Raw genomic sequence first — 27,877 nt, forward strand, 5'->3', positions numbered from 1 at the left:
AAAAACAACAAATTAATTTCAATACATGCTTGGAAAAAATAAGTTCAGTTTATTATTTACCAGTCACATTTCCATAAAAAAAAAATCTTTAATACATCTCTCTCCACAACATACTGGCATCAGTTACTTGATTCAGTAAATGTTGGTTATCTTTAGTTTACAGGCAGTATTAAGTTTAGGCTACCAGAAAATATGCACACTGCTTTAATTGGACAATTGCTTCATAGCAATTTTTCCTCTAGAATAAGAGTAAATTAATACACAAAAAATAATATAATCCACTAAAGTAACTTGTTTGCAGAGAATGAGACAACATAAACAGATACACCACATAATTTTTTTGAGAAACTGTGGGGGGGGGGGGGAGAGGGGGAGAGAGAGAGAGAGAGAGAGAGAGAGAGAGAGAGAGAGAGAGAGAGAGAGAGAGAGAAAGCTCTGTGCAACAAAGAGCTAAAGAGAGAGAGAGAGAGAGAGAGAGAGAGAGAGAGAGAGAGAGAGAGAGAGAGAGAGAGCTCTGTGCAACAAAGAGCTAATTAAACATATAAATAAATAAGCAACATCCATTGATGTCAGCCAAACCGCACCAATTACATGACTTAGTACTCGGATAAAGAGCAACTATGTCAAAATATTTTACACAGTACAAATCAAAGCTTTAAAGGCTATTACAAAATGTGGTATTTTGATTTAAACTAAGTACAAAGAGCCACAGAAAACACCATAAAAAAGGTTGTAATTTCAAACAACCTTTGTCCAAGACTACAGTAATTAGACTATTGTTTGATGTACCTAATCGGTATGAGAAAGTCTGCCTGGTTAAATACTAACAGTTATTACAATTTCAGTAAACATTCATGAAATCTTGAATGCTTGACATGAACAAAATTTAAAATAAGAGCTACTACATAGTAGTTACCATATGGTGACAAATGATGCACAGTCTCCATTCATGTCAAATACACAAATATTATTTTTCATGTCATGAAAACACACTGATGTTTCTGAATAGTGGAAGGGAGACACTAGCAGTTTATAATAAATGTGAAATCACACACTGATTCCAAAGCATGGGACACTACAACAAAATAGTAAATGGAAGGCAGAAAAGAATCTAAAACAGAATAGCAGACAATGCTATAGTGTATTGTGACAGTTTTATAAGAGTTAGCAAACTATCTGCTAATTATGTCAAAGAAAAGAAATACCTTTTAGCATTCTAGTCAGTCAATATCTCTCTCTCTTTTTTTTGCAGCTGTTGATAAGTGCTCCTTCCCCCATTTAATGTTAATAAAACATTTTCAAATGGGAATTTTCTTGTTTTGCACTTAGGTGTACGCAAATTTACAATTTTATGTGGGGCCCATTTTTTTTCTGAGGCAGCTGTGAAGACTGTTGTCCCTATTAATTACTGAGCTTCCGAGTGCAAATAAGTCCATTTCCCTTACCTGTGTTGCCTGGTTCCTTTGTAACGTTCAAAAAAAGGTAGTATATACTTAAATGAAAAGATGTCCATTTTTTAATTCCACTTTTTCTTTCTATTGTTCTCCCCATCTTCCTTTTCCTCTAATTTTTTCGCTTATTTGTTATTTTCTTAATAAAAACTCCAAATTGTAAATGAACAGTTTACTCAAATTTCACATAATGGTGCTTATACACTCCACAATACCACATTAACACAAAATGAATTACACATCCTGGTAGTGATGTGCATTGGCAAGAAGGGTTCTTTACGAAGTGTTTCAGTACACTTTCATTTTCATGACAATGCTTGGGTGTCTCCATCAAGTTCAACACTGTCCTCCAAGAATTCTAGTTAATACATCTTTGTTTAGGACATCCATCTATCTTGGTGTAGTACAGTTCTCCCATGTGTTTGCAATTAACAGCTCTATAATGTTTCTTACTGATTTTCAGTTTTCATAATAAAGGGACCAATGAAAACAAAAGCCAAAATAACAATGGCTACACATAACGTGAAGTCCTCCATAACAGACTGTAGCTGTTTAGCCCAAAAATAGTGATTAGGCAATGATGCTTAAGTGTTCCACTGAAAAGCCATGATGACTATACAATGGATTAAGACCCACTTCAACAACCAAGCCTTCATGAAATGCTACAAACTTCAGTTTTGTTTCAGGAATGTAGTCTCTTGGGTTTTAAATCAGTAAATTTAAGTATCATTTATCATGCTCGTGACACTGAACTCTGGTGCTGTACAGCCAGAGTGTACACCTACAATATAAAACACTCTTCAATAAAGGCAGAGGGTGATTTAATGCAATATGCAGTTTTATACTGTGACTGACTCCAATTCTCCACATATTTTCTACTCTTAACTGTAAGCTAGCCTTTGAGGCCTCACTTAATATACTTGCTGTAACAAGCTGATACATCTTCTGTGAATGATCTTGGTAGTCTCTGTACCAAGTGACAGATTATTCGCACATAAACAATTTCTTTCTGAAACATATCCTTTTAACTCCCCATTTCTGCTTAAGCATAACATCTTTAGATCACAGTGTACAAAATGGGCAAGGTGGGAGACTATATGCATTATCCTGCATAATGCCTACACAAGTTCTAGAGAAGAAAATGGAATTTAAACACTGATTAACTATCTGTAACAATTGTACCTGTTGCTTTGAATGGAATGTTAGATGATCAAAGACTCAAAGTTAGAGATGATCACAAAGTGACCCATCATTGAACCTGATTACTCCAGGATCCGATGACTGTGAGAAAAGTAATAACACATCCTACAAATGTAAGACCATTAGCAAATTTGGCTGCAGTAAACACAAAATCTTTGTGCACTACTCCAGCAGTGTACCTGTGTTACGAAGAATAATTTCCAATGCAATATGCAGTTTTATACTGTGACTGACTCCAATTCTCCACATATTTTCTACTCTTAACTGTAAGCTAGCCTTTGAGGCCTCACTTAATACACTTGCTGTAACAAGCTGATACATACATACATACATTTGTACAATGCCAGAATTATAAGCAAACTAAATCTTATGTAGTTAACCAAGCAACAAGGTAGAGGCTTAAGATGCTCCTGTCAGACAGTCATTTTCTGTATGTTAGAGACGTGCTATTGAGCAACAGAATTTCTGTGGTTCACTGCCAATGATAAAACTATATAACAACCGATTCCAGGAAACACCACCATAATTTTCTAACTACTGTCAGTGGAACTGATTCTTAACACTTTCTGCATCTTAACCCAATTTACACAATTCCAATGATGATATCTGTGCAGCACTTCATGTTTCAAAGTAACACCACTCAGCACCGTACCACATTATACGATCATGAATGTTTCTACAGAGTTCTCCAACATTTATTTTTTACTGTACTACCTAATGTATTAACCTATCTGAAAAACATTGTTGCATGTTTTATCGATCCAAAAAATAATGTGTGTGCATGTAATTATAAAATTTTATCAGACGAATGAGCAATACTGGCAATTTGTACAAAATCTTTCAGTCAGTAATAGAAACATCTCTGGATGAAAATAGTCTTATGATATTTACATGTAAATACAATCTCTTTCTGTCAAATGAAAATATTATGGAAGAAACAACTTGAGCATGTTGCTGACACAGCACATACCTCTCTAGGCATAAAAATAACCTCATGTATCACACTTCTGATACTGACATTCCAATTCTCCAAAAATCTTAGTTATTAAAAATGTTTCCATTTAAAATATTGTGTCACAAATGATAATCCCCTAAGCAATTTAGTTAATTTGGAATATGTTTTAAGCAACAACCATAAACACAACATGTGCCTCCAGTCACTGACAATGATCTATTAACATTAAGTTATACTTTTAACTATTTGGAATAAGATATACATGTCATCAGACTTATGTCACATTAAAAAAAGTATATCTGAGACAACCACAAAGAATCTAACATCTTACATGGATTTAAGTTTTGTGAAATAATCATAATACAACATATAATGATAATATTGCAAATTCAGTAGTAAATAACAGGCAATAAAAGTAGAAAATAGAGAATAAAAGATCTGGACAAACCAGTAATACTGCTAAAAATCTTAATTTAGTTTTGTGCCAAGTAGGATACACAGTTAGGAATAAATTCAAAGGCTAATTAACTGAGCAGTTTTAATTATGGGATTGCCCTCTTAAACAAAAGTTTTCATGAAACAGTTTAATTTGAGGGAATGATACATCAGTCATTCAAGAAGTGAAATAGCAGTTACCTAGACTGATTCATTCTGAGTGGCAACTATGCTTCTGGCTTCAGTTACTAGTTCTTTCCTTGTCTATCTCTGTCTGCAAATCCATATTTGCATGTGTATTATGTATGTTATTCTCTCAGAATAGCATGCTTTTGATTTATCATTTTGCTTGTTAAGCAAATGATTTCCCTTCCTCTAGTCTTCCATAGCATGAAACTACTTTTTCTTCAAAGGTATAGCAAAACAAACATACATTATCTACGACACTGGCATAAAAACACCACTAAAATACACATCCATTTGCAGTGTCTTTTATACCTTTATAGTAATGCCACTCTGTGGTTGGGGAGCTTTAGGCTGATAACTGTACATAAATATTGAACACATAACAAGTAGTGCCCCTACTACAAATTGAAGCTCAAGTTGGAAATTGAAGAGATAAATGGATGCGATACATGATATAACAATGGCCAATGACGTAGCAAAACCCTTAAGAATGTTGTCAGCATATTTAACCACCATTGCAACCAAGAGACCACCCCCAGCCTGGAGAACAACTAAGTACCAAACAAAGAAATCATACCCAAAAAAGAAACCAACATGTTTGATTTTCGTCCAATCATTGAAGAGGCATGTTAAGAGACCAAATGGCAGAGACAAAAAACTAAGCTGCACATTACGCATCCATACAGAAATGTCTGATCCCTTGAGAATTTTTTCAAAATATATTCCTGCAAAGCCAGAAAGAACACATGCAAACAAAGCGGCAGAAAAACCAATAAAACGATTCTGTTTTGGAGCACCTGCAGGTGGAGGAGTTGGAGGATCAGTGTGTGCTAATTGCACCAAAACCACTCCTATCAACAATACTACAAGAGCCACCCATTGTAAAGGTCGGAGGCTTCTTCGTAAAATCAAAACAGTGAACATGGCAGTTGTGAGAATCTTCAACTGATATGTTACTTGATAAGTTGCTGCATCGAGATGAGACGCAGATACATAAAGCATATTGTTCTGAATGATGTATACCAATGACGGTACACATACTTTCAAAGTGTCCATGGGCTGCTTGATAATAGTGTTGTGTAAAGCTGTTACACATCTCTGCAAGGAACCTTCTTCTTGCCATACCAACAAAATACATGTAAATAGCTTCACAACTTCAGACATAAATACTGCAGTTGACGAAAAAAACATGTCACCCACTCTAGTCCTTGCATACCGCATACTGAGACCGAGAATTGCATTCTGTAATGTGAGCGTAATAAGACTTAAATGTTTCAATATCAACACTCGTCTCTGCTGAATATTGGATGCGACTTTGAGATTCGACACACTCGACATCTTGAACGGGAACTGCGCTTAGAAATTATAACATAATTTCAAGTAGTACATGTCCACACCCCACACAAGTTACAAGCCACGTCCAAGTATGTCCGGCACTGGATAGAAAGAGTAATGTTGCCACATCAACAATCTATTCGCTCTTTTCAAACGCATTAACGCCATTTCCTTCAATCAGACCTTCCCCTACACACGTTAAACTCGTGATTACGATCATATTTTCAATCCGTTTTGATTTATGTCCTACACACGCTGCACTTCAAGCACACCGCCGCACTTCCAAAATCCGACTACGGCTACGCTTTGACACGCGGTTGACACACAAACACATTGCTCCAAAGAGTTGGCTGTAGAGTTATTCCTTCGCTTGTCCAGCCAAAGTAAGTGCTGTCGCTAGTCACTACGTAACTTCCTTGGTTAGTCCTGACTTCTGTTGTTGGTGAAGTTGCTCGTGGTAATGGAAACGGCTTGGTAGAAGATCAACAACATTAGAGGAAGTACAGGATTGCGACATTTGTGCAGTGAAATTATGTGAAGAAATGGATACGCGTGAGAGTGATCTGATATGTGTGCCAGGTAAGCTCATCGGCATTGATAACAGAATGGAAAATATACGTCACATGAATGTGAAACAATTGTGTACCATTATTGATATTACATTTTTGTCACCACGCGTGGAAATGGTATGAATTAATTACAATGTTGTGTTACTGCCGTTAGTCCGGTTTGATGCAGAGTCCCACGCCAGTCTACCCACTGTAAGTCTCATCTCTGGGTAACTACTGCATCCTTCATCCATTTGAACATGATTATTATAATCTGGCTTTTGTCTCTCTCCAAAAATGTTACAACCACTCCCCCCCCCCACCCCACCCTCCGTTACTAAACCAGATATTCCTTGATGCTTCAGGATGTATCCTATCAGTGAGCCCCTTCTCTAGACAAATTCCGCCACAAAGAACTTTCCCCGAGTCAATTCAGCAACTCTTCATTAGCCATGAGATCTACCCATGTTGTCTTCAACAAAGACATATCCATTCAGCCAATATACAATGACAAGTTGTATCTGTTGATAAAAAGCTTTCTGTAGCCAAGATCGTATATGTTATTCTTTATTTTTGACAGTTTGTGGTTTCGACAGATGCCCAACTTGTCATCTGCTGGTCCTCAATAATTTTTGTAACAGAACATGTTCATTCTGAGTAAGAATCTCATGCCATGTTGTCATTATTGGTTGATAGAATGTATCATATTATATAAAGATTTTTCAGAAATAAAAAACTTACAATTAAAAAGCACCATATGCATCTGGCAGTGTAGCACCGACAGATGATAGACATAAAACTTACCGAATGTGCACAATTCAAACTGTTGAATTAGCTTGCCAAGTTTTGCAGCTTTACTGTAATTACCACAGAACTACATCACTTCAAATATGGCTAAAATTTTTGAAATGTTGCAGTGACACTTGTGCGTTCTTCACTAAAGAGGCTCCTACTCCCAAGTTTTGAGAACTAGAGATTTATAAATCTTCCTTTGCTCCTTTATTAAACCTGCGCGCCAAATTTGAACGAAATTGGAGATGGTCGAGTGTGAACCACAAGACCACTTGACACAAAATCACTGCAATTTGATGTGGGTTCTCCGTATAGGCTACTTGAGCAACATTCTAAGATTGGACACACCAATCATTTGCAAGCAGTTTCCTTTGTAGTCTGACTGCCTTTCCTCAGTATCCTGCTTCTGAGCTGAAGTCTGTCACCTGCCTTACCGACATCTGGGCCTCTGTTTTATCCATTTACTATCCCTACAAAATTCTTAAACCCAGTTATTTGTATGAGTTGACTCATTCCAATTGTGACTCTTTGATATTGCAGTCATAAGATGATATGATTTTTTGTTTTCTGAGGCACGTAATTTTACATTTCTGTACAATTGCTCCAATAATAGTAGTTTCATATTGTATTCAACTAAGAACCTTTAGGTGGCGCAGTGGTTAGACACTGGACTCGCATTCGGGAGGACGACGGTTCAATCCCACGTCCGGCCATCCTGATTTAGGTTTTCCGTGATTTCCCTAAATCGCTCCAGGCAAATGCCGAGATGGTTCCTTTCAAAGGGCATGGCCGACTTCCTTCCCCGTCCTTCCCTAATCCGATGAGACTGATGACCTCGTTGTCTGGTCTCCTTCCCCAAAATCAACCAACCATCCAACCTAAGAACCTTTATTTGAACCATTATCATTTATGTAAAGCAAGTTTCTGGTCTTTGCTCCACTTTACAATCTTGCCCCAGAGCTGACTGAATATTTTTGCAGCTTTTCCCAGATAGTAATTCATCATAGATAAATGCACCATATGCAAAAAGTCTGAGGCTGCTAATAATATTATTAATATACAGTATGAACAACGAAGGTTCCACATATTTCCCTGGGGTACTTCTGAAGGTACCCCTGCTTCTGTTGTGAAGGCTTTCCATCCAAGATAAGAGGCTCTGTCCTTCCTAACAAGAAATCCTTAATCCCATCACAAATTTTGATTAGTACCATATATAATCATAGTAATGTTAATAAGAGCATAGTACTGAGTCAGGTGCTTTTTGGAAGTTGAGAAATATTGTATCGACCTGATTCCTTCGATAATGGGTTTCAGAATGTCATATGAAAAAAGCACAAGGTGTGTTTCGAAATCTGTACTGGTTGGCAAGTAGGAGATCATTCTATTCTATTAAAACTCAGAGTATATTCTAGGATTCTACAAAAGATGGTTGTTAGTGAGAGAGGACAGTAATTTGTGCCTCACACCTAATCTTCTCGTAGAAGGGTGTGGCCTCTACTTAAAGTGTCCAATCACTGCTTTATGGGTAAAATGGGGGCTAAGTCAATTGCAAGTTAAATAGAGAACGTGACAAGAATCCACTGTTTCTCAGCCTCACTGACACTGATATCAAAATAACTTACCTTGCAGTGGTGAGAGGGGTATTTATGTATTCATCCTTGGATCATTCAGCACGACGACATTGGATGTGCCACATACAATACAGAAATAATAAAGACATACATAAAACAACCAAATAGGAAAGGATTAGGCAAGGATGGAGCAGGAAGGTGGCAATGGTCTAATCAGTGGAACATTCTCAGCATTCCCCTTAGTAACTTGGGAGAAACTGTGGAAAACCCAAGTCATGATGCCTGGACAGGTCTCAAACCCCTCTGCTCCCAAATGCAAGCTCAGAGCATTCACTGGCTTAGGCAGCTCATTTGGTACACAATGTGGAAGGAGAACTACTTACACCTGGTCTAGGCCTACAAGCAGATTACACGAACACCTGGCGACAATACATCTGTCACAACTACTCTTGCACCAGATCCCTCCTCTAAGGAGTTGTATTACACTTCATGCGGAACAGAGAAAACAGAAAACCAATGGTAGAAACATTCTTTTGCAAAGACAAAGACAGCTTAGGTTGTACAACAAATACAGATTACAAAGTACTCAACAATAAGTGGAGATCTACTATTTCTGCAAGCTAACACATTGTAGAAACACTTCTCAACAATAAATGATTTTTAACTTAGCTCTAAAGCGTATTTCCTTTTCCAACATCTTTCTCTATGTTGGCAGTGCATTATAAAGAATGACACCAAAGTGGCTCACTTGTATTTGAGTACAAGTTGTTCTTACTTGTTTTACGTAGAGGGACCCACAATTGTGTGTTACAACTGTGATAATAGCTGTTGGTTTGCCAGTGACCAAGTTTAGCTCTTGTCATCAACAAATATTTGTGTGTGTGTTATGTGTGTGTGTGTGTGTGTGGGGGGGGGGGGGGAGTTTACAGAAAGTGCACACAACTTTTTAAGTTAGGGCTTGCAGTGAAGTGTAGCAGAGCCATGTAACAAGATTTGAATAACCCTCTTCTGTAATGTAAAATTTTCTTTTGATCGACTGGTGGTTTTACCACAAAACACTATTCTATAAGCTATAAGGGGCTAGAAGTAACCAAAAGAAACTATTCCTAGCACCTTCTGAGTAACAAACTGGAAAAATGATTCTCAGATCAAGACATGCAAAGGGGCTATTCCATGCCAAGTTGTCTAATTTTGGAAAAAGTTTCCACATGGTCATCACAGATTTTGCTGAAATTTCATATGAATATTTGCATATTTTCCCAACAAACATTAGTAAAATATCACGATCAGTTCAATACTTCCAGAGATATAATCATTTGTTTGACCTCATAGCGCAGCTATCAACGCTGCACCCTTCAGTTTTCAGCAACTTTAAGACTTGATATCTCAGGCAATATTTTCTTGAAATAAATAAAACTTGAATGTCTGTACAACTTTTTGCTCTATCTTAAGTGATATAATTAAAAGATTTCCTGAGAAATTTTTGTATGGATAATGTGAAGCAAAGTCAACTGAAAAAACTCACACTGGGGGGGGGGGGGGGACTGTTTATATTTCTGGCAATACTGATAAACCTGAAACTATGCATGTAATAACCTACCAATACAAGGTCATAGAATATAAAATTTCATTCTTGTCCTACCTTCCGATAGCTTACAGATTGAGGGCAGAGATGATGATTTTTCTAAAAACGCCAAAAATAGTACTTTCACAAAAAGAATGTTCTGCAAACTCTCTTAAACCATTTTCATTAGAAAGAATAATGATCTAAACTACTTAAAAAAACTAAATTTGGTTTAGCTGTGCAAGCATATATCATCCTAAAAAATGACAAGGTGAGGCAAAATTGGCCGAAAAAAATAGACACTTGAAAGAATGTTTAAGTTTAGCTTTGTATATCTCTGAAAGTAACTGTGAGATAAACCCGAAACTTTACATGTATATACTAAGCAACACAATGTCTTAAATGTAAAACTTCATTCACAATATTGCAAAAAAAAAAAAAATCCTTCTGGAAATCCTCTAAAACACTTTTCATTAAAAAGACGGTGTTCTAAACCACCTAAAAAACTAGATGTGGTTTTGCAAGGCGAGCATATAAAGCTCTGAAAAATAATGACAAGCTGGAGCTGCATTGAAAATAGTTCCATATTCCACTGATACTCAAATCTGACATCATTTATTACGTTTTACAATTGGGTTAGTTCTCTCTGTGGAAGGTACCAAAAGTCCAGATGACTAGGAAATGAGCTTGAGTCAGAAAAAACTGCAAATAAGCAGTCCTTTTTGTTTTTTAGGCATCTCTGCAGTGTTGAACTGTACAAAATTCATTTTTTAAAAATGGAATCGAATGTGCAAACCTCCCCCCACCCCCAGCCCCACCCCTCTCCGAAAAAGGAGAGTACTTTCTTCTTCTTCTTCTTCTTCTTTGTGGCTCTAATGACCTGAGGTAATCACATATGAAAAGCGTCATTTTTTTGAGTTGTGTCTCACCAAAATTTCTTCCTAAACAATCCCCTCAGTGAAATCATTTGGCAAGCAGAGTGGTTTTCCTCATGACATTCCACAGAAAATGAATGAAACTTGTAAAAAATTCAAATAGCTTGAAGCAAACACAGGCTTAGTATCCTAAAAGAGACGTCTAGCCTTGGCCTCTGACACTTGTAGAAAAATATTATCTGGACTGGGATCCTGTGTAGAGAAACCCTTATCAGGCTTGGAACATGTGGTAAAGAAACCCACCCACGGCTGCTATTGCCCAGCTATTGAGCATGGCCCCTATGCCAATGGCAATGCTATTTTTCTTCCTGTAGAAGGAACCAGCAGTGGCTAAGCCACCTCGAACCATATCAACACATTTATACAATTTTGCATACTAATTATCCTCTATATCATGAAATTATTAAAAAAATGTCAGGAGGGCTGGCATGAACTTCACCAAAATTTCCACAAATTATTTATTTATTAACATTACAGAGTCATCCACCACCATGGTAATTATAGTGAGTTATTTGCTACCATAAACTAAACAATTTTCAGAATTTTAATACTTTCCTTGTTTTTATATCATTAAAGAAGAAAAAATGAAAGAAAAAAGTACAAGATATGAAAAGTACAATTGTGAAAAAATTACTATATTCTTAAGAAGAAAATAATACATGAAAGGAAAGATTTAGGTATCAAGAGAGGTCTATTTACTTAGCTATTTCAAATGGGGAGTGGGGGTGGGGTTCAGTAAACAATTTGAGCCTGTCTCACGTGGATTAGCATATTCTGTTCTACCATAGCAAATACTCTATGTACTTATGTTGTGATATTAACTCTACATGATTTATTTATAAGGTATGGCAGTACTATCTGTCACTACAATTCCTTCCGCCACTTAACCATGCCGTAAGTGGGAGAGGAGCCTCAGGAGGTGACCTTGAGCCTCGTCTCCCTGAAGGGCACTTTTTATCGATGCTGTGCGCCTGTTTTCGTGTATTTATGTCTTATTATACTGCATATGTAAGTTTATGCACAATTTTTTATGTTTTACAGTTTGCATTTTATACTTTTCATAAGTTACGCATTTACATGTTTGAGAGTAATGATCTAAAGAAATACTTGTTTTACTTGTACAGACAGGAAAATTTGATGTTTTATATCTACTGCTAACTTATTTCTAAATTCCATTTTTGTATTACTTTGTTACAGTCATGTGATCTGCTACTATGGTGTGTATGTATCTGGTGATATTGGAGTATTCATGTCATCGTCCGTGTCTATATGTTCATCTGTTTCGATATCAGTGTTTTTATCTCTTTTGTCCCATGCATCATGGTGTGGTGTAGGGTGTGTTTCAGGTTATGATATTGTATATGGTTGTTGCTGCTTATAAGTCTTGTGTAGCGCTCTTGATATTTCATCAGTGAAGTGTTTAAGAGTTCTCCACTTATCTGGGTCTTTTAAAGCTTGCCCTATGTCTTTGACTTCTGACATCAGACTTACATTTATGCGTTTGTGTCCCACATTGTAGTGTTATACAATGTGTAGGGTAAGGGCCATGGGCTGTCAGGAAGTGTACCACACCACGACTTGGGTCAACATGTCTGAGCCTCAACTGTTCCCAGACGTTCAGGAAGAAGGGGAAAACCTGACAGCCTTTGTCAGTTGTTTCCCATTCTTTTTGCTATGTCCTAACCTTCCAAAGATTTAATTGGTGTAAGTTTTTGGGTCCGATGGGTACTGATCCTCTCAGTTTTTGAAGATTACTATGTTCACTGTTTTCCACATACCAGGAACACTACCTTGCAGCAATGCTTCATTCAGTAACTGTGTAAAGATTTGGGGTGACCTGTGCAACAGTATTTTTAGTGTTTCTGAGTGTATTCCATCTGGACTGGTTCTTATTGTTTAATTGTTTTGTTGCTAACGCTACCTCTTCTTGGTCAAATGGGACAGTAACGGGGTGATTTGTATAGGTGTCTTCCATTTGTCTTTGTAAGTCTGTGTGATGTTGCTGGTCATTTGCCTTTTCGTCATCAGGGAGAAGCTTGTTCAGCAGGTACCATGCTGAACATCTCTGGCCCCTTCTAGTAGTGTCATCTGTGCGCCAGAAGTTGACAGTACTGTCGGTGTCTTTGCCTTATCTATTAGTAGTGTGAATGGTTTCCACCATGTATTGTTTGTAGCTGAATTTTGACAAAATTGTTCCACTGGTCCTGTCTGGTCTTGTATAATATGTTTTTGTATTTTTCTTTGCATCATGGTATAGTTAGAATCTTACCACCCACTGTTGAGCTGTTTTTGCTTTCTGATAATGTTTCCTTTTGTCTCTGGCCTCTTTCCTTAGTTTTGTTTACTCAGTGGACCAGGGGAATTTCTGTTTCAGTGTACAGCCAGTATTTGGGATTGCTGATAGTTGTGCTTTTCGAAAGCAAGTCCGTCAGAATGTGAGCTTTATAGTCCATGCTACCATTGAATGTATGGAGGGAAAATTCTTTAACCATGTCCCTTAATTTTTGCTAGTCAGTTTTGTTTAGAAGAAGTCATTTTTGTTGATGTGGAGTTTGTGTGTTCATGTTTGTATATGTGTTTGTGTTGTGGATGAGTACGGCATTGTGGTCACTTGTGTGTGGTATTTTCTAGTACTTCTCACTTGTTAACATATATTATAGACATTGCATTTGCTGTTGAGATCACAATATTGCCGGATCCTTCTGCATTGTTGCAGTATGTAGGCGTTTGTCCAGTTTTGTTTAGAACAAAGAGGCTGTTTTTATTTATTGTGTCGAACTATGATTTGTTCACTGTTGTCTGTTATGTCTGCGTGTCACGGAGTCAACCGTGCATTGATGTCACTAAGTGTGAGCAAGCTTTTGACCCGAAAAAATTGTGTGTATCTCTTATTTGGACAGCAAAAGGCTCTGTATGAATACTGTGCAACATGGATGTGAAAAGCCAAGATTCTTGTGCAGGTGTAATTTCAGCTATGGCTACAAGTTCAGAACAAAGTTGTGTTATTTTTGTGGCTATATAATTTATATTCGCTATTACAATTGCAGTCTTGGTGTTTTGGGTTCCGGTAATTGTTAAGACTTGTTTGGGAAGGCCTGGAAGTCTCTTGCCTTGCATACATGGCTCTTGGAGACATTCGATCTGCCCGTACTTTGTTCAGAAGTCTACCCAGCTCCACTCCAACCAAAATGCTCCTATTGTAGTTTAGTTGTGAGATCTTCACAGCAGGGGGTATCTAGTAAAGGCATAGTACTTAGGTGTTGTCTCTTTAAGGCCCCCCCCCCCCCCCCCAGGGGCTCAGCATTCATTTGCTGAGTACGGGCTTAGCGACCCCGGGGCCCTGAGCTGGGAACTGGTCAGCGCCGCCAGTCTCCTGTCACCGTAACCCCCGGACATGCTTCAGCGACCACCATATGGTGTGGCGGTGGAATGTTGAGTGCTGCGGGGAATGGTAATCTTGGCTTGACCGCCTGGATTGCGAGGAAGGTAAACCTCTATAAAAACCCCTCAATCTTACGGTGTGCTGCGCGCCTATAAGATGCATGGCTGTTGGGGTGGAACAGTTGCAAGCGGGCAACCTCTGGGGCACCTGCCGCACCCCAGTTGTATAAGGCTTACTCAGGCACGCGGGGCTCTGTCTGAGCGGACCTTTAGTTCCCTAGCTGTTCATGGGACCACAATGGACCCTTCGACGTCTACATTTCCCCCTACCAGTGGATTGGGTGGGCCACTGGTAGGAAAACACACCCCATCGAAAAAGCGACTTCGTGCTGCGAGTCCTTCAGCGCCTGGTGTTACTAGAGATTTATCAGACTGTCGTAACAGAGGACATGCTGATAACCAGAATGTGTTTTTGATTGTCAAACGGAAGGAAGATAGCTTTGAGAGGGTTTCTCCCTTTTACATCCACAAAGGTCTTGAGGGAATTGCAGGAACACTGAAATCTGTGAAGCGACTGCGCAATGGGACTCTGTTAGTTGAAACTTCTAGTTCCCGTCAAGTCACTTCTCTTTGGAAAGCAACCTGTCTCGGAGAGTACGCTATCGAGACCGAGCTCCACTCCACTTTGAACTATAGTAAGGGTGTTGTGACATGTAGGGACTTGGTGGATATCCCCAAGGACGAGTTGAAATCTGAGTGGGCTGACGAAGGTATTGTCGACGTGCAGCATATTATGAAACGAGTCGATGGGGACCTAGTCAAATCCGACTCGTTTATTCTCACATTCAATTGCCCGAGACTCCCAGAGAATGTTAAAGCGGGTTTCTTACGTTTGCCAGTACGACCATATTTCCCCAACCCAATGCGCTGTTTTAAATGTCAGCGCTTTGGGCATACTACGTTGGGGTGCAATGGGATAGCCACTTGTGGTAAATGTGGTCAGCCTGCCCATGAAGGAGCCAATTGTTCATTGCCTGTGAAGTGCATGAATTGCTCTGGGAGTCACCCTGTCTGGAGCCGGGTCTATCTCGAGGAACGGAAGATACAGGAGATCAAAACATCTAAGCACATCCCCTATGGTGAGGCCAAGAAGCTCTTTAAGGCCATGCAGCCTCCTGTGTTTACAACATCTTTCGCTTCCACTCTGCAGAAACCGGTACAGTTGGCCACTGTTGCTACACAAACAGAGGTTGCTAGTGTCAGCACTAATACCTGCGTTTGCCAGTGCACTTGTGCTGCTGCGGTTGTTTTGCAACCTGCAGCTCTCCCCACAACTTCGGACAAGGCCGTGGTTGCTGACATTGGGGTACTTCCTGCCCCTCCCCATATGGCGCCTTCTGCCCAGGCGAGTAAAGCTCCAACTGTTGACAAGGTTCTGCATTCTAAGCCCCCCAAGACAAAGACGCCGAAGGTGAAAAGGTTTTGCCACCTGAGGAGACTAGTCAGGGTAACTCCGATGACGATGCCATCGTACTGTCTGACATCTCCTTTGGGTCGCCATCGGAGCTGATGGACATTGATGTCGACCGGGGGCGATATTCTCGCCCCAAGAATAAATCTCCGGCCAGTACGGACTCTCCTCCAAAGCACAGAGGCAGGGTGAAAATTCAGCCATCCTGATCACTGGCTCCCATATTACAGTGGAACCTGAATGGGTTCAGGACGCATGTGGCCGAATTACAACTCCTTGTACGAGAGCGCCCCTTGTGCTTATGTCTCCAAGAGACACATTTTCGGGCCACTGATGCTCCTTCTTTACGGGGCTATACCATGTATCGAAAAGATGATCTGATGGGGGAAAGGGCAAAGGGTGGTGTTGTGGTTTTTGTCTGTGACATGTACCACTCATCTGAGCTCCCTCTCGTTACGGACTTGCAAGCAGTTCCAGTTGATCTTCTTGTGGGGCGGAGGCTCACAATCTGTTCCGTTTACTTACCGCCTCACGATGCAATAGACTCTGAGGCTCTCACAGACCTTATTAGCCAACTCCCCCACCCATTTCTCCTTCTGGGTGACTTCAATGCTCATAATGTCTTATGGGGCTCTACGACTACTTGCCCCAGGGGTCGTGTTCTGGAAAGCCTCATGGTGTCTGAAGAACTGTGCATCCTCAACTCTGGTGCTCCCACTCATTTCTGTACTGCTTCTGGGTCGTCATCAGCTATTGACCTTTCCTTTTGCTCTCCAGCACTCAGGGATTCGGCTCTGTGGGAGGTTGCCGCTGACCTCTATTCTAGTGACCACTTCCCCCTTTGGATTCGCCTCCTGGATGAGGCTGTGGCATCACCAGTGCCACAATCTGTTCCGTTTACTTACCGCCTCACGATGCAATAGACTCTGAGGCTCTCACAGACCTTATTAGCCAACTCCCCCACCCACCTCTGCAGAGCTGACTGGACCCTTTTCAGCCATTTAGCTGTTTTGGAACACCGTGCCAGCGTCCACGAATGGGTCGACCATATTACAGCCGTGGTCTCCCATGTTGCTGAATTGTCGATCCCACGGTCCTCAAGTCATCCCAAGAGGCGTCCTGTCCCTTGGTGGACCACTGAGTGCCGCTCAGCCATCTGAGTCCACCGTGCAGCTCTGCGCCGCTTCAAGTGCCGTCCATCAGCTGACAATTGTTTGCGATCTTGCGGGCATTGGGGCGGATGAGATGTGTTCCCAGTCTTAAGTTTCTCATCTGTTCTGGCTCCCTGAGTGCCCTTCAGACCATGCAACACTTGTACCCAGCGGATACGGTCATCCAGAACATCCATGATGCCCTACTCCACCTGCAACGGCATGGGAAGGAGGTTTCTTTCTGCTGGGTGCTTGGGCACGTGGGTATTAGGGGAAACGAACTGGCGGATGTGGCTGCCAAAAATGCATGTTCCCTCCCTCGCGTTGTTGAATGTGCCGTCTCCCTCCATGCTGTTACCTCCCTTTTGCGTTTTCGTGTTATGCGTCAATGGGAAGAGGAGTGGCTGGCAGTTGGTGAAAATAAGCTGCATCTGGTCAAGGCCACCACGCGGCCATGGCGTACGTCCTACCAGTCATGCAGGTGGGATGAGGTTCTCCTCACTCGCCTCCGCATCGGGCACAGTCCCTTAACACATGGTTTTTTACTCCGGCGTGAGGACCCCCCAATCTGCAGTGCTTGTGGCGTCCAGATTACTGTTCGCCACATTTTACTTGACTGTCCTTTATTCTCTGACCAGAGGGCGGTGGTTTCCTTGCCACCGGATTTGCCCTCTATTTTGCAAGACGACGCAATGACTGTGGTTAAGGTCTTACGGTTTTGTGTCCTGTCCAATTTGTTGCCTCAGATTTTAGGGAGAGGATTTTAATGTGATGCTGGGTGACTGGTTCACCCAGGTTTTAGGTAAGAGGTCTGCCAGTTACGATTACCTACTTGTTTCACTTTGATTTCTGTTCTCTTTTCCTTGTGTTTCCTTTCCTCTTTTAGTGTGTTTCTTTTCCTATTGTTTTGCCTCTGTATGTGAAGATTTGGAACTGCGTCAGGCCTGTGTCTTTTAACTGTTCTCCTTGTTCGCTGTCCGTCTTCGTCCCTTCACTGCATGTGTTCCTGTTTCTCTGCGTTTGGGTGCTGATATGACCACGCTGTTTAGCACCCGAAAACCTCAAACCCCCCCCCCTCCCCCCCCCCCCCCCCCCCCACACACACACACACACACACACACACACACACTCTTTAAGGTCATAATAAATGTGCCCCGATGAAGTCCTTATAAACTTTATCTGCATGTAAACCTTCACCTCTCCATGCACATGCTTGCCCTTAGAAACTGCTGAGCTCATGATGGTCAGTTGGCAGGTTCTTTGTCCTAAGTATCATTCTGTCGTTCTGCTCTGTTGTAGGCAAACCTATTTTTTCCCCTTTCGGCTGACTGAGGCTTATCACCAGATGCAGAGCAACCTGGAAGAGTCTCTATTTTCTAACCTACTTATGCATAACTTACACTTAAGATTATCATAATCAATTATGTTTTTATTGTGTTGTTTGGGGTGTCTGTGTGTGTCCTGTGAAATGTCCTGACATTTCCCCCCCGCCCCCCCTCCCCTCCCGCCATTGTTTGTGTACACTGGGCATTGTGTGTGGGTGCACACTGGGCATTGTGTGTGGGTGAAGAATTTTTGACTGTGTTATTAGGTAGATTGTTTGTATTTAGCATTGGACTGTCAGTCTCTCTGTTTTTGGAATATTGTTTGCCCATCTCGAGGTTATTTGGCGAATGAGTGTTTTCTTTGTGACTATTTCCCTGTGTGTCTGTGCTGTATGTGCTGTCACCGTATATAAAATGTAGGGCTTTATGTACGGTCAGCATTTGGTAGCATCATGTTCAGAATGTAATTTTAATGATGTGCTTTGGCATAGTGAACTGTTGACAGATGTTGTATCTTTCTGTGTTTCTTGTACTGAAATCAGCATCTTTTACCTTTTCCTTGTTTGTCAGTGTTGTGAGATGAATATGTGTTTGTTTCACTGAGGTGCCCTAGGGCATAATGTTTTGTTTGTTTTCTGCTTATTTTGTTACATTCCCGGCTAATTGGTAGAAAATGTACTCTCCCAGCTCTTCCACTCATGGCAGAAGTCCGGTCCTGAAGATTTCCCACTTGAACATTTCGTGTTTTTCTCTGCCTTCCTACGTGGTAGCCAACGACACCCTGCACACACGTCGTCTACATAATTAGTGACGTTAAAATATCTTTGCTGTATTATGTGACACATTTGCAGCAATGTAAGATTGTCTGTTTCCAGATCTGTTAATTGTGTTATACCCTTATGTTGTCACCAAGTGACTGCACGCTGCTAGTCTCTCATTTTAGTTGATGGAGACTTATGTTTGTGCTTGCATGTATTGCTTCTTTGCATATTATTATTTAAGGAGGGCTTTAGTGACAACTGTTGTAGTTGTACTCCATGCTAGTGAACGTTATCGGTAATGTCCTATTCAGTGCACTCCGCCTCTCTTACAACTGCTTGCAGGGAGGGCAGGCAGGTCCCCCTGCCTTATCTCATGTCCTGTTTCTATAGGTGCATGGTATGCATCCAACTGTGGCCTCCTATCAGCATTACTTCTTGTCACCTGGCTTTGCTCATTCTCCACAGACTGGTTCTTTATTGCAACATTTTGGTGGATGACCTAGGCCTCAGCATTTGATGTATTTCTGAACAGCCATAAAATCTTTGATGTACAAGGACTTGAACTGAATATAAACTTTTTCCCTTTGCAGCAGCGGAAAACAAACCCTTGGAGTGACTTCCAGGACATTATTAACTGTTCGATTACCTTTTGGACCTGTTTTGAAGTTTATTTTTACTTCCTCATAGAACTCTTCCTTAGAGATGTGTTCGTGTAAGTTGATCTCATATAGTTCATCCAGGAAGTCCTGATCTGTTAAAGTATTGTGACATGGTACACTGCAAGGAAAGGTCAGAATTTCCTCAGCTCTTCACGTCTCGTACCTTTTAGTTTGGCTGTCTGTTCTATGATTTTCCTTTTATCTGCTTGTGTTTTTGTTTCTAAGATGACTGTGTTTGCTGTGGGTCTGATTGCTTTCATTTTTACTCTTTTCTTGTCTGGGATTGATTGGTTTAGTGATTGTTTCAAGTATGGCCTTGGCAGCTTTATCGTTTCCCGATTTCAAGAAGAGAACACACTAGTGTTTTGATTTGGCTTACTGTATGCATTCTTCTCCTTTGCTCTTCAGTTTTGAAGCTGAGCCAGTGGCTGCAACTGCTGCAAAGGACAATGGAGTTGGCTTACTTTCTGTTCTTAATCTTTGATTTTCTTATTTGTGGTTGGTTATGTCTGATTCCAGATGGTGAATTTTTTCCACACATTTGGCGCACTGGTATTAGCTAATTTTTTTACATAAATGCTCATTTTATCTACTTAACTCCTTATTCTGCCCTTGTAATTGTGCTCGAGTGATGGTGAGTGCCCAAGTTTTGTTTTTCACTATTGCTGGTGTTATAACTGTTAAGGTTCTTGTATGCCTCAGTTCATTTTGAAGTTCCGTAAGAAGATCATCGACTATGGTGATCTTTTCCGTAGTCAATGCACCTGAAGGTGTCACCGACTATACCATTTCAGCAGATGTACTTCATTTTAAAGCACCTGTTTTTCTGCTACTCGGTGTGCTGTTATTCTGTTTTCCTTCTGAAGTAGCTCTGATTACTATTTTTGGTGATTTACTCTCGCTACAATGACCACTGGTAGCTGCTGCCAGCAGAGACCAAGTAGTTTTCTCCAGTATCCATGCTTTCACATGGATATAGAGACAGCTCAATCAGAGAGACACAAAGTTCGTGTCCCAAATTCTTCACAATGTGAGGTGTTGGGAGCAAAAATCACGTCCATTTTTCTCAAATGTAGCCAGTTTCTAGTCTATTTGGCTGTAGGATAGAGGCAGGAAACATGGGGCACAAAAAAGCCACACTCCAGTTGAAATGTGTATTCGTGGCCAATTTTGCTACTTTGTTTGTTGCTCCTCACATACAGATGCTGTTGTTGCTGATGCATCTTTTATTTCTACAGCTGCCTGCATCACACACTGCCTCCACTGCTCAAGCCAATGTTCTCTGTGGCCTGCAATGTGTCAGCTGATACTGCAGCTGCCACTGCTGCTGATGTAAACCGTGCTGATGTTTCACAAACCGACACGGTGTGCTTCGATCTGGGCCGCAGATTAACAAAGCGGCGTCAGAGGCACTACATGCACTCACTAACTGATCATGAAAGTTGGTGGATTCTGTTTTCCACAATAAATACATGCTAAGACCAGAGCAGACATTAACACACTACCAACATGGCGGCCATCTTGAATGATTATGCAATGTGACAATGGTGTAAAACCTGTAGGCTATGTATACGATGTGTGCAGTAGCTGTTATGCAACAATTTTACCTCCATGAGCTCCGCTGCCTTGGTAATGCACAGTTAAAGTGTGAAATTTATAACCAGTTTCATTCTGCAGTGACAGCAGAAAAACAGATTGAAACATGTCACTATGGCTCATGATAAAAGACACCCCTTTTATGAATATTTTCATGTTATTCATACTTTATCTCAAGAATTTTGTTACTGCCTTCCCCAGGAAGTAATAAACAATTATATAACACCATAAAAGATGTCAGATTTGAGTACCAGTGGAATGTGGGCCATTTTCAATGTACCTACATGTTGTTGTCGGTTTTTAGGGCCTTAGATGCCTGCATTGCAAAACTAAATTTTGACTTTTAGGTGGCTGAGAACATGGTCTTTCTAATGCAAATGATTTAAAAGAGTTTGCACAAGAGCATGCTGGTGGTTCTTCTTCTCCCCCCCCCCCCCCCCAAAAAGTAACCACTCCTGGCATTTTTTGAAAATTCCTCATCATTTCCCTTGATTTGTAAATTATGGAAAACAGTAGGAGGAGACATTTTATATTCTAAGACCTTGTATAGGTATGAAACTTCCTGGCAGATTAAAACTGCCTGCCAGACTGAGACTCGAACTCAGGACATTTGCCTTTCCCAGGCAAGTGCTCTGCCAGCTCAGCTACCCAAGCACAACTCACAACTCATCCTCTCAGCTTCAATTCTGCCAGTATCTTGTCTCCCTGTATAGGTAATTTGTTGTGTGCAAAGTTCCAAGTTTTTTATTATTTCACTTAAGAGACTGCAAAAGATTGTACAATTTGGCATAGTTTCTTTTAAGAAATTGCCAGAGATATTGCGTCTCAAAGTTGCTGAAAACTCTTGGGTGTACTGTTGACAGCTGCACTATGGTGTCAAACAAATTACTATATCTCCTGTAGTACTGAATTAATGATCGTGAAACTTACCAACATTTATTGAGAACGTGCAGATATTCACACAAAATTTCAGCAAAATCCCCGATGATCTTGTGGGAACCTCTAGACCACTTGCATGGAATGACCCAAGACTGAGTCTCTGGAAGAGTTTAGTTACATGTTCTCTCAATTTAAGTCCTGAAATATTCCTTAAAGTTTTATGCATTGTACCCTTTCTAACTCATTTCAGTCAAGTACCAGTTAGAGATCTTGGTTCTGATTCATTTTTCCAAATTTAATATAATTTGTTATATTCACATTAAGGGTCAGCATGTTAGCATTGAACCATGAATGCAAGGACATTAGGACTTAGATCTGTTGTTATGGACGAAGATTGTTGAACAACTTTCACTGTTACATTGATCTCCTCTGCAAACAATGCATTCTTAGCTGTAGTGTCTGAGGCATGAAGGGGGCATTATATACTATGCTGTGGTACTCCTATTTAGACTTCTCTGCAGCAGATACTAATCTAATTTTATGATAAGGAAGAGCCGATGTGAGTTCCACAACCTGTAATCAGTTGTGCCAATATCATTGAAACCATTTGTTCTCTATTCCTTTTATCACCATTGCTTGCCATCCCTAAAAGAATTTGCTAACAGCATCTTTTAAAGTTTTTGATATGGTTGGTCAAATTCGTTTGGATATGGCAAAATACTCCTTTGAAATGGGAATCCCTGGAGGGAAAATGGTATTCTTTTTGCTGAACATTCTTGAGAAAGCTTAGAGAAACCAGTGTTTGAAGTTGACTGCAGAAATGATTCTACTGCTGCCAACATACATTTCGCATAAGGAGCACTAAGACAAGATAAGAGGAATTACGGTTTGTATAGAGCCATGCAGACAGTTGTTTTTTCCTTGCTCTATTTGTGGGTGGCACAGGAAAGAAAATGACTAGTGGTGGTACAAGATACCTTCAGCCATGGACCATACGGGAGCTTGCGAAGTATGTTTGTAGAGGTACAGTTCTTACATTTACCCTCATGATTTGTAAAATTTAAGCTAAGTGTTTGGGAAGCATTTATAAAGAAACCATTTATGTAGGTTGGCTTGCCTTTTTGCCAATATTAATGTTATCAGCATTTTTAAGCATAATTTCCTGCTCTTCATGTATAGTGTCTGTTTCGATTTTAACAATATCCACATAGATTTTGATATATTGACCAACAGTCTTTTGTTATGTTCTTTCTAAGTAGTTTTGCCTTTTGATATATACATTCTTGTAAGTATTTATGTATTCTATGTGCTGGGGATCTGTGGATCTTTTCAGCTGAGAAATGAACCTCTTTAAAGTCGTACAGGAAGTCTTAATTTGTCACATAATCCAGGAACTAAATTTCATGTTTCACCATGAGTTGACTATAGTCAGTTTCTTTGGAAAACAACTTTCAAAATTGGTCATGAATGCAGAAGAGAAAGCATTGTTAGTACCTGATTGTGAAAGCACTTCTAACCAGGATTCATCACTAAGACTATATAAAAAAAAAAGTAGGACAGTTTTCCACAGTAAACTGGGGCATTGCTTCTGTATCTTCCTTAGTGAAGGAACATTTGAAAACAGAATTCAGCACTTCTGCTTTGTCTTTGCTACCCCACAGTTTTAGCTCCTGTATCGTCCTTGAGTGTCTAGACACTTATAACTGACAGCTTTAACATATGACTGGAATTTCTTTGGGTTTCTGGAGAGATCTTTTAATAAGATACTGCTATAGTAGTTGTGAAAGGCAACTGGGCTAGCATTCATTGCACACAGTCCAAAGCGGATGGCAAGTGTTCAGAGTTGAATCCAGGACCTGTAGAGTGTGGGTGGAGAGATAGCTAATGGTACCCATGTGGTAGTCTCAACTCAGCAGATCCAGTTCAAAACCCGGAACCATCAAAGCTAGCCAACGGCTTGTAGATCATTGCTCAAGGAGGCTGTAGTAGCTAAGCCTCACATTCAGCCAATGACTAGCATGCGGACTACACCAGTCAGATGCACAGCACTGAAGGAATCCTGCTGCTGGCTGAGCTGGAAGCGTTTACTCACTCTGGCCAGATGTGTTATGACAGGAGCTAGGTTCTTGTTACTTAGCTGGTTATGGAAATGCCCTGTTTTGAAACTCCATGAAGCGACCTAGTCCACCACTGCAGGCAGAATGCCTCGTTGAATGTGCTAAGCCAGCACTATTGTAGCATTCAGCTGCAGAATTATGTTGGTGGCTGGTCCGAGTACCCCTTGGCTGGTTGCAAAGCCCTGCTTAAAGCTTGTGATACAATGCTATGTAAAATACAGGATTCCTCCCATCACGAACTGTTCTTTTAGGTACTTATCTATTTAGTGCTTGGTCAACTGTTTATTTTAAAATTTGGGCTGTAGTCTACAAGCTCTTCCAAGAGGTAAAGATTTTGAGTTCCTCTTTAGGTTGGACCCCACTGCCTCTTTATCTAGCTCAATAAACTGTAAATCTCCCTAATTGTTTTAGTTGCCCTTTGTACTTTTACTTATTGTAGTTGCTAAAACAACACTCATGGTCGCTGATACCAGTTTCGGTACAGACATCCTCAAAGAGGTCAGATCAGTTTGTCGCTGATAGGTCTCCCAAATTATCTGTTCTGGGAAGTTTTAAGAGAGGGGGGGTTTAATAATGTTTGACAGGATGTCTTGACATGCCCACTGCTTACAAAACTGTAATTTTCCCAATTGGTTGTTGAATGATTAAAGTCTCCTCCAACACTGACATTGTAATTGGGAAACATTGTGTTATTTTAGTAGCCATTTTTCACTTTTTTGGCATTGCACAAGCGGTTTCATATGTAATATGAAAAATATGAAAGAAGAAAAATCATAATATGAGATTGTATTGTCAGGTGGCCAAGTTGAAGTCAGATCTAATAGTTAAGTTGCCCCCCCCCCCCTGCCCCATGTACTTAATGTACAATTTATATTTATAATATGCACTAAAACTCCCTTATTAGATTTATCTATTATTTAACCAAGATTTTCTGACTTTAGCTTTAGCTATTTGTAATGAAATGTATGTTAAATATGGAGCAAATGTGGACCTCAGGCTCTCTGCAGGTTAGCCTGTTACAGCAATGGGAAACCACTGACAACTCTGGCCTGAGCTGCTGGTGTTACTATATTATTTTGCTGCTCTATGTATGACCATTGTCCGCTTTAGTAGGGCCTCTTCAAGCTCTTGGTAGAGTCATGACACTTCTTTGTTGAAAATTGTCTCAACATTGATTACCAACTCTCTTTCATAAATTTTGTTGTTTACTGATTTCGTGCTCCCTCCTGTCACTGCAATGACTTATTTGTGTCAGTGCTGTGGTACCAATTGCCGCTTCTTCAGGCCATGTGGTCACTCCCTTTACATTCAGTTGTTTGATTGCTATCAACAGTTATTGATGAAGTGTCACCTTTAAAATGTTTGACATTTTAATTGCATCTGCTGTTTTGCATTTTTCAGATAGGTATTCAGTGTAGATTTCTACTTTTTACTATAATTTGTAACTTCTGAAGAGCCACCATGTAAAGTTGTTACACTCTGACCACAGAAATTGAAGTTATAACACATTTAGTGTTTTAAGCACTAAAACACCCATTTCACATTGAGTAACATAGTAACATTCTCATACATGAAACATATACAGTATTATCGTGGTAAAAGAAAACTGTGTGCCACCATAGACACACAGCATGTGATTATGTCAGAGTTCAGATGCCAATTATGGATGCACAGTGCAGTGGCCCATAGGTCTTCATACGCTGTATCGGGATGTGTTACCCTGTTGCTTACGAGCTGTTACTACTATAATGTTTAACTCGTACAACAGGTGCACCCCACTGCATAGTTCCAAAGATAAAGCTAACTGGGTTACAGGTTCTATTTTTATGGCTGATTGTTGGGGGCTTAAGCTTTTGAACACTAATAGTAATTGTAATGTTCAAGATTTGGATCGACTTATCACTGTCTTGTTTAATCATTGTTATAGAATCTCACAGATGTCCACCTTGTGCAGTTTTCTCGTCCATCAGCATTCAGTTTGAGATTGTCTGGAATCAACTCACAAAATATAGACCCAATTAAACCTATGAAATAAATCATAAGAAGTGCTTGTAGCCTGAAGATATTATTTTCCCACAGTTCCTTACTAGGCATGATGTTAAACCTATGAAATAAATCATAAGAAGTGCTTGTAGCCTGAAGATATTATTTTCCCACAGTTCCTTACTAGGCATGATGGTATTCAGCCTTAAGATCACATCAGTTGCATCTATAATGCTTGTTTAAGATAAACTTCACTCAGAAAGGTAATCTCTGTATTGTTATTTCAGAACGGTCACATAAATGTTTTTCGCAGTTAAATTCCCTTTTCTTCAGTTCAAAACTAAAATAAGGTCAGTCTAGCCTTGGAAAAGTACACTTCATAACACTTTTGCCCAGCTATTGTAAAATAAAATCATTTCAAATTCTGTAGCATAAATTCAGTAATTCAAAGATATTGTTATGCAGTATATGTTCTTGCAATATATATTTTAAATGGCATTTCAGCTCAGACAACATCACTTGATCTAAAAAAGAGAATGTCTACTGTGCCAGTGATTTATGAAAATGTTTTTCAGGTAGGATTTGATGAATACAGTTGTGCTCAGTGTGGTTAGTGGTGGTGGTGACGGGCCAGAGGGCCCAGTGGAAACACTACTGATGAAAGAAGGCTTTTATTCAATCACAGTGCATACTTCTCTGTGGCTTGGTGAGGCAGAACACACCTCAATCTGTAGACTCTCGCTAGTAGCTACATATGGGCGGCAGCTTCCACTCCAATGAGAGGACACTGCATAAGTAGTCCCATGGACAGTCAGTGGCCTCTGTAGGCCATGGTTGTGACATCATCAGCATGATACTCGCCCTTCAGTGACGGAGACTCTTGTGTGTGGGATTCAACTTGTTGCTCCCTGGCAGACATCAGATGGCAGATGGCACTGTGGTACTAAGTCCTGAGGAGGAAACTGTTCTGGTGGTGGCAGGCACTGCCCAGTCTCAAGTCTGTGGCTGCTGCTGTCAATGTTCAGTCATCTCGCTGTCTGCCTCTGGTCCTAGCTTTGTGGTGGTGCTACTGGACTGTGGTGACAAGTCGTCTTCTGCTTCAAAATTGAGACACATTTATATTGCTCAGAGGCCCAGTTTCTTCACTAAAACCTGCCACCTAATCATGTTGCCTATAACAAGAGACTTGTCCCGGCGTGGTGACACTGACCTCCCTGCTAAGGTCATTACAGCTGCTCAGTGTAGTTTAATTCTGAGCGCAGCTAGCCTCATCTTACAATTCCCTTATGTGTATGTTATTCTGACCCACATGTCACCACACTGTGGCTACCAGCCTGTGGCTGCTAATGCAATATTCCACGTCGGATTTCTCACTATATGTTACTTTTGCTAAAAGACTGACTAACAAGTACATACTATTAGATTGGCCATTCTTAACTACTATACAGTTACTATGTCAATTTATAAAAACTCTATTAACTTATTTCTCTTCTCTTACTCATACTGCTTAATCTAACAACATATCTCAAGAATCCGTTACAAAGCTCATTAACCTAAACACTATGAAACATATTTCACTGCT

The 27,877-nt window shown here is 40.2% G+C and overlaps 2 protein-coding genes across 2 annotated transcripts in view; one reads left to right on the forward strand and one right to left on the reverse strand.

Moving 5' to 3' along the window:
- Positions 1-453: 453 nt before the first annotated feature.
- Positions 454-5,886, reverse strand: LOC124788022 (UDP-galactose translocator). The gene has a single exon (XM_047255083.1). The coding sequence runs from the start codon at positions 5,563-5,565 to the stop codon at positions 4,534-4,536; it is 1,032 nt and encodes a 343-aa protein (XP_047111039.1). The 5' UTR covers positions 5,566-5,886; the 3' UTR covers positions 454-4,533.
- Positions 5,887-5,965: 79 nt separating this feature from the next.
- The window catches only part of LOC124788480 (exosome complex component CSL4), a 75,345-nt gene continuing 53,433 nt past the window's right edge, over positions 5,966-27,877 (forward strand). The window contains exon 1 of the mRNA XM_047255751.1: positions 5,966-6,141. Coding sequence (XP_047111707.1) covers positions 6,105-6,141 — 37 coding nt within the window. The 5' untranslated portion in view covers positions 5,966-6,104. The remainder of the gene's footprint in view (positions 6,142-27,877) is intronic.

Source organism: Schistocerca piceifrons, chromosome 3, assembly GCF_021461385.2.
Source record: "Schistocerca piceifrons isolate TAMUIC-IGC-003096 chromosome 3, iqSchPice1.1, whole genome shotgun sequence".
Classification (NCBI taxonomy): domain Eukaryota; kingdom Metazoa; phylum Arthropoda; class Insecta; order Orthoptera; family Acrididae; genus Schistocerca; species Schistocerca piceifrons.

What these genes read in the sequence shown, in the direction of transcription:
- LOC124788022 (XM_047255083.1), bottom strand. Translation starts at nt 5,565, where the DNA reads ATGTCGAGTGTGTCGAATCTCAAAGTCGCATCCAATATTCAGCAGAGA.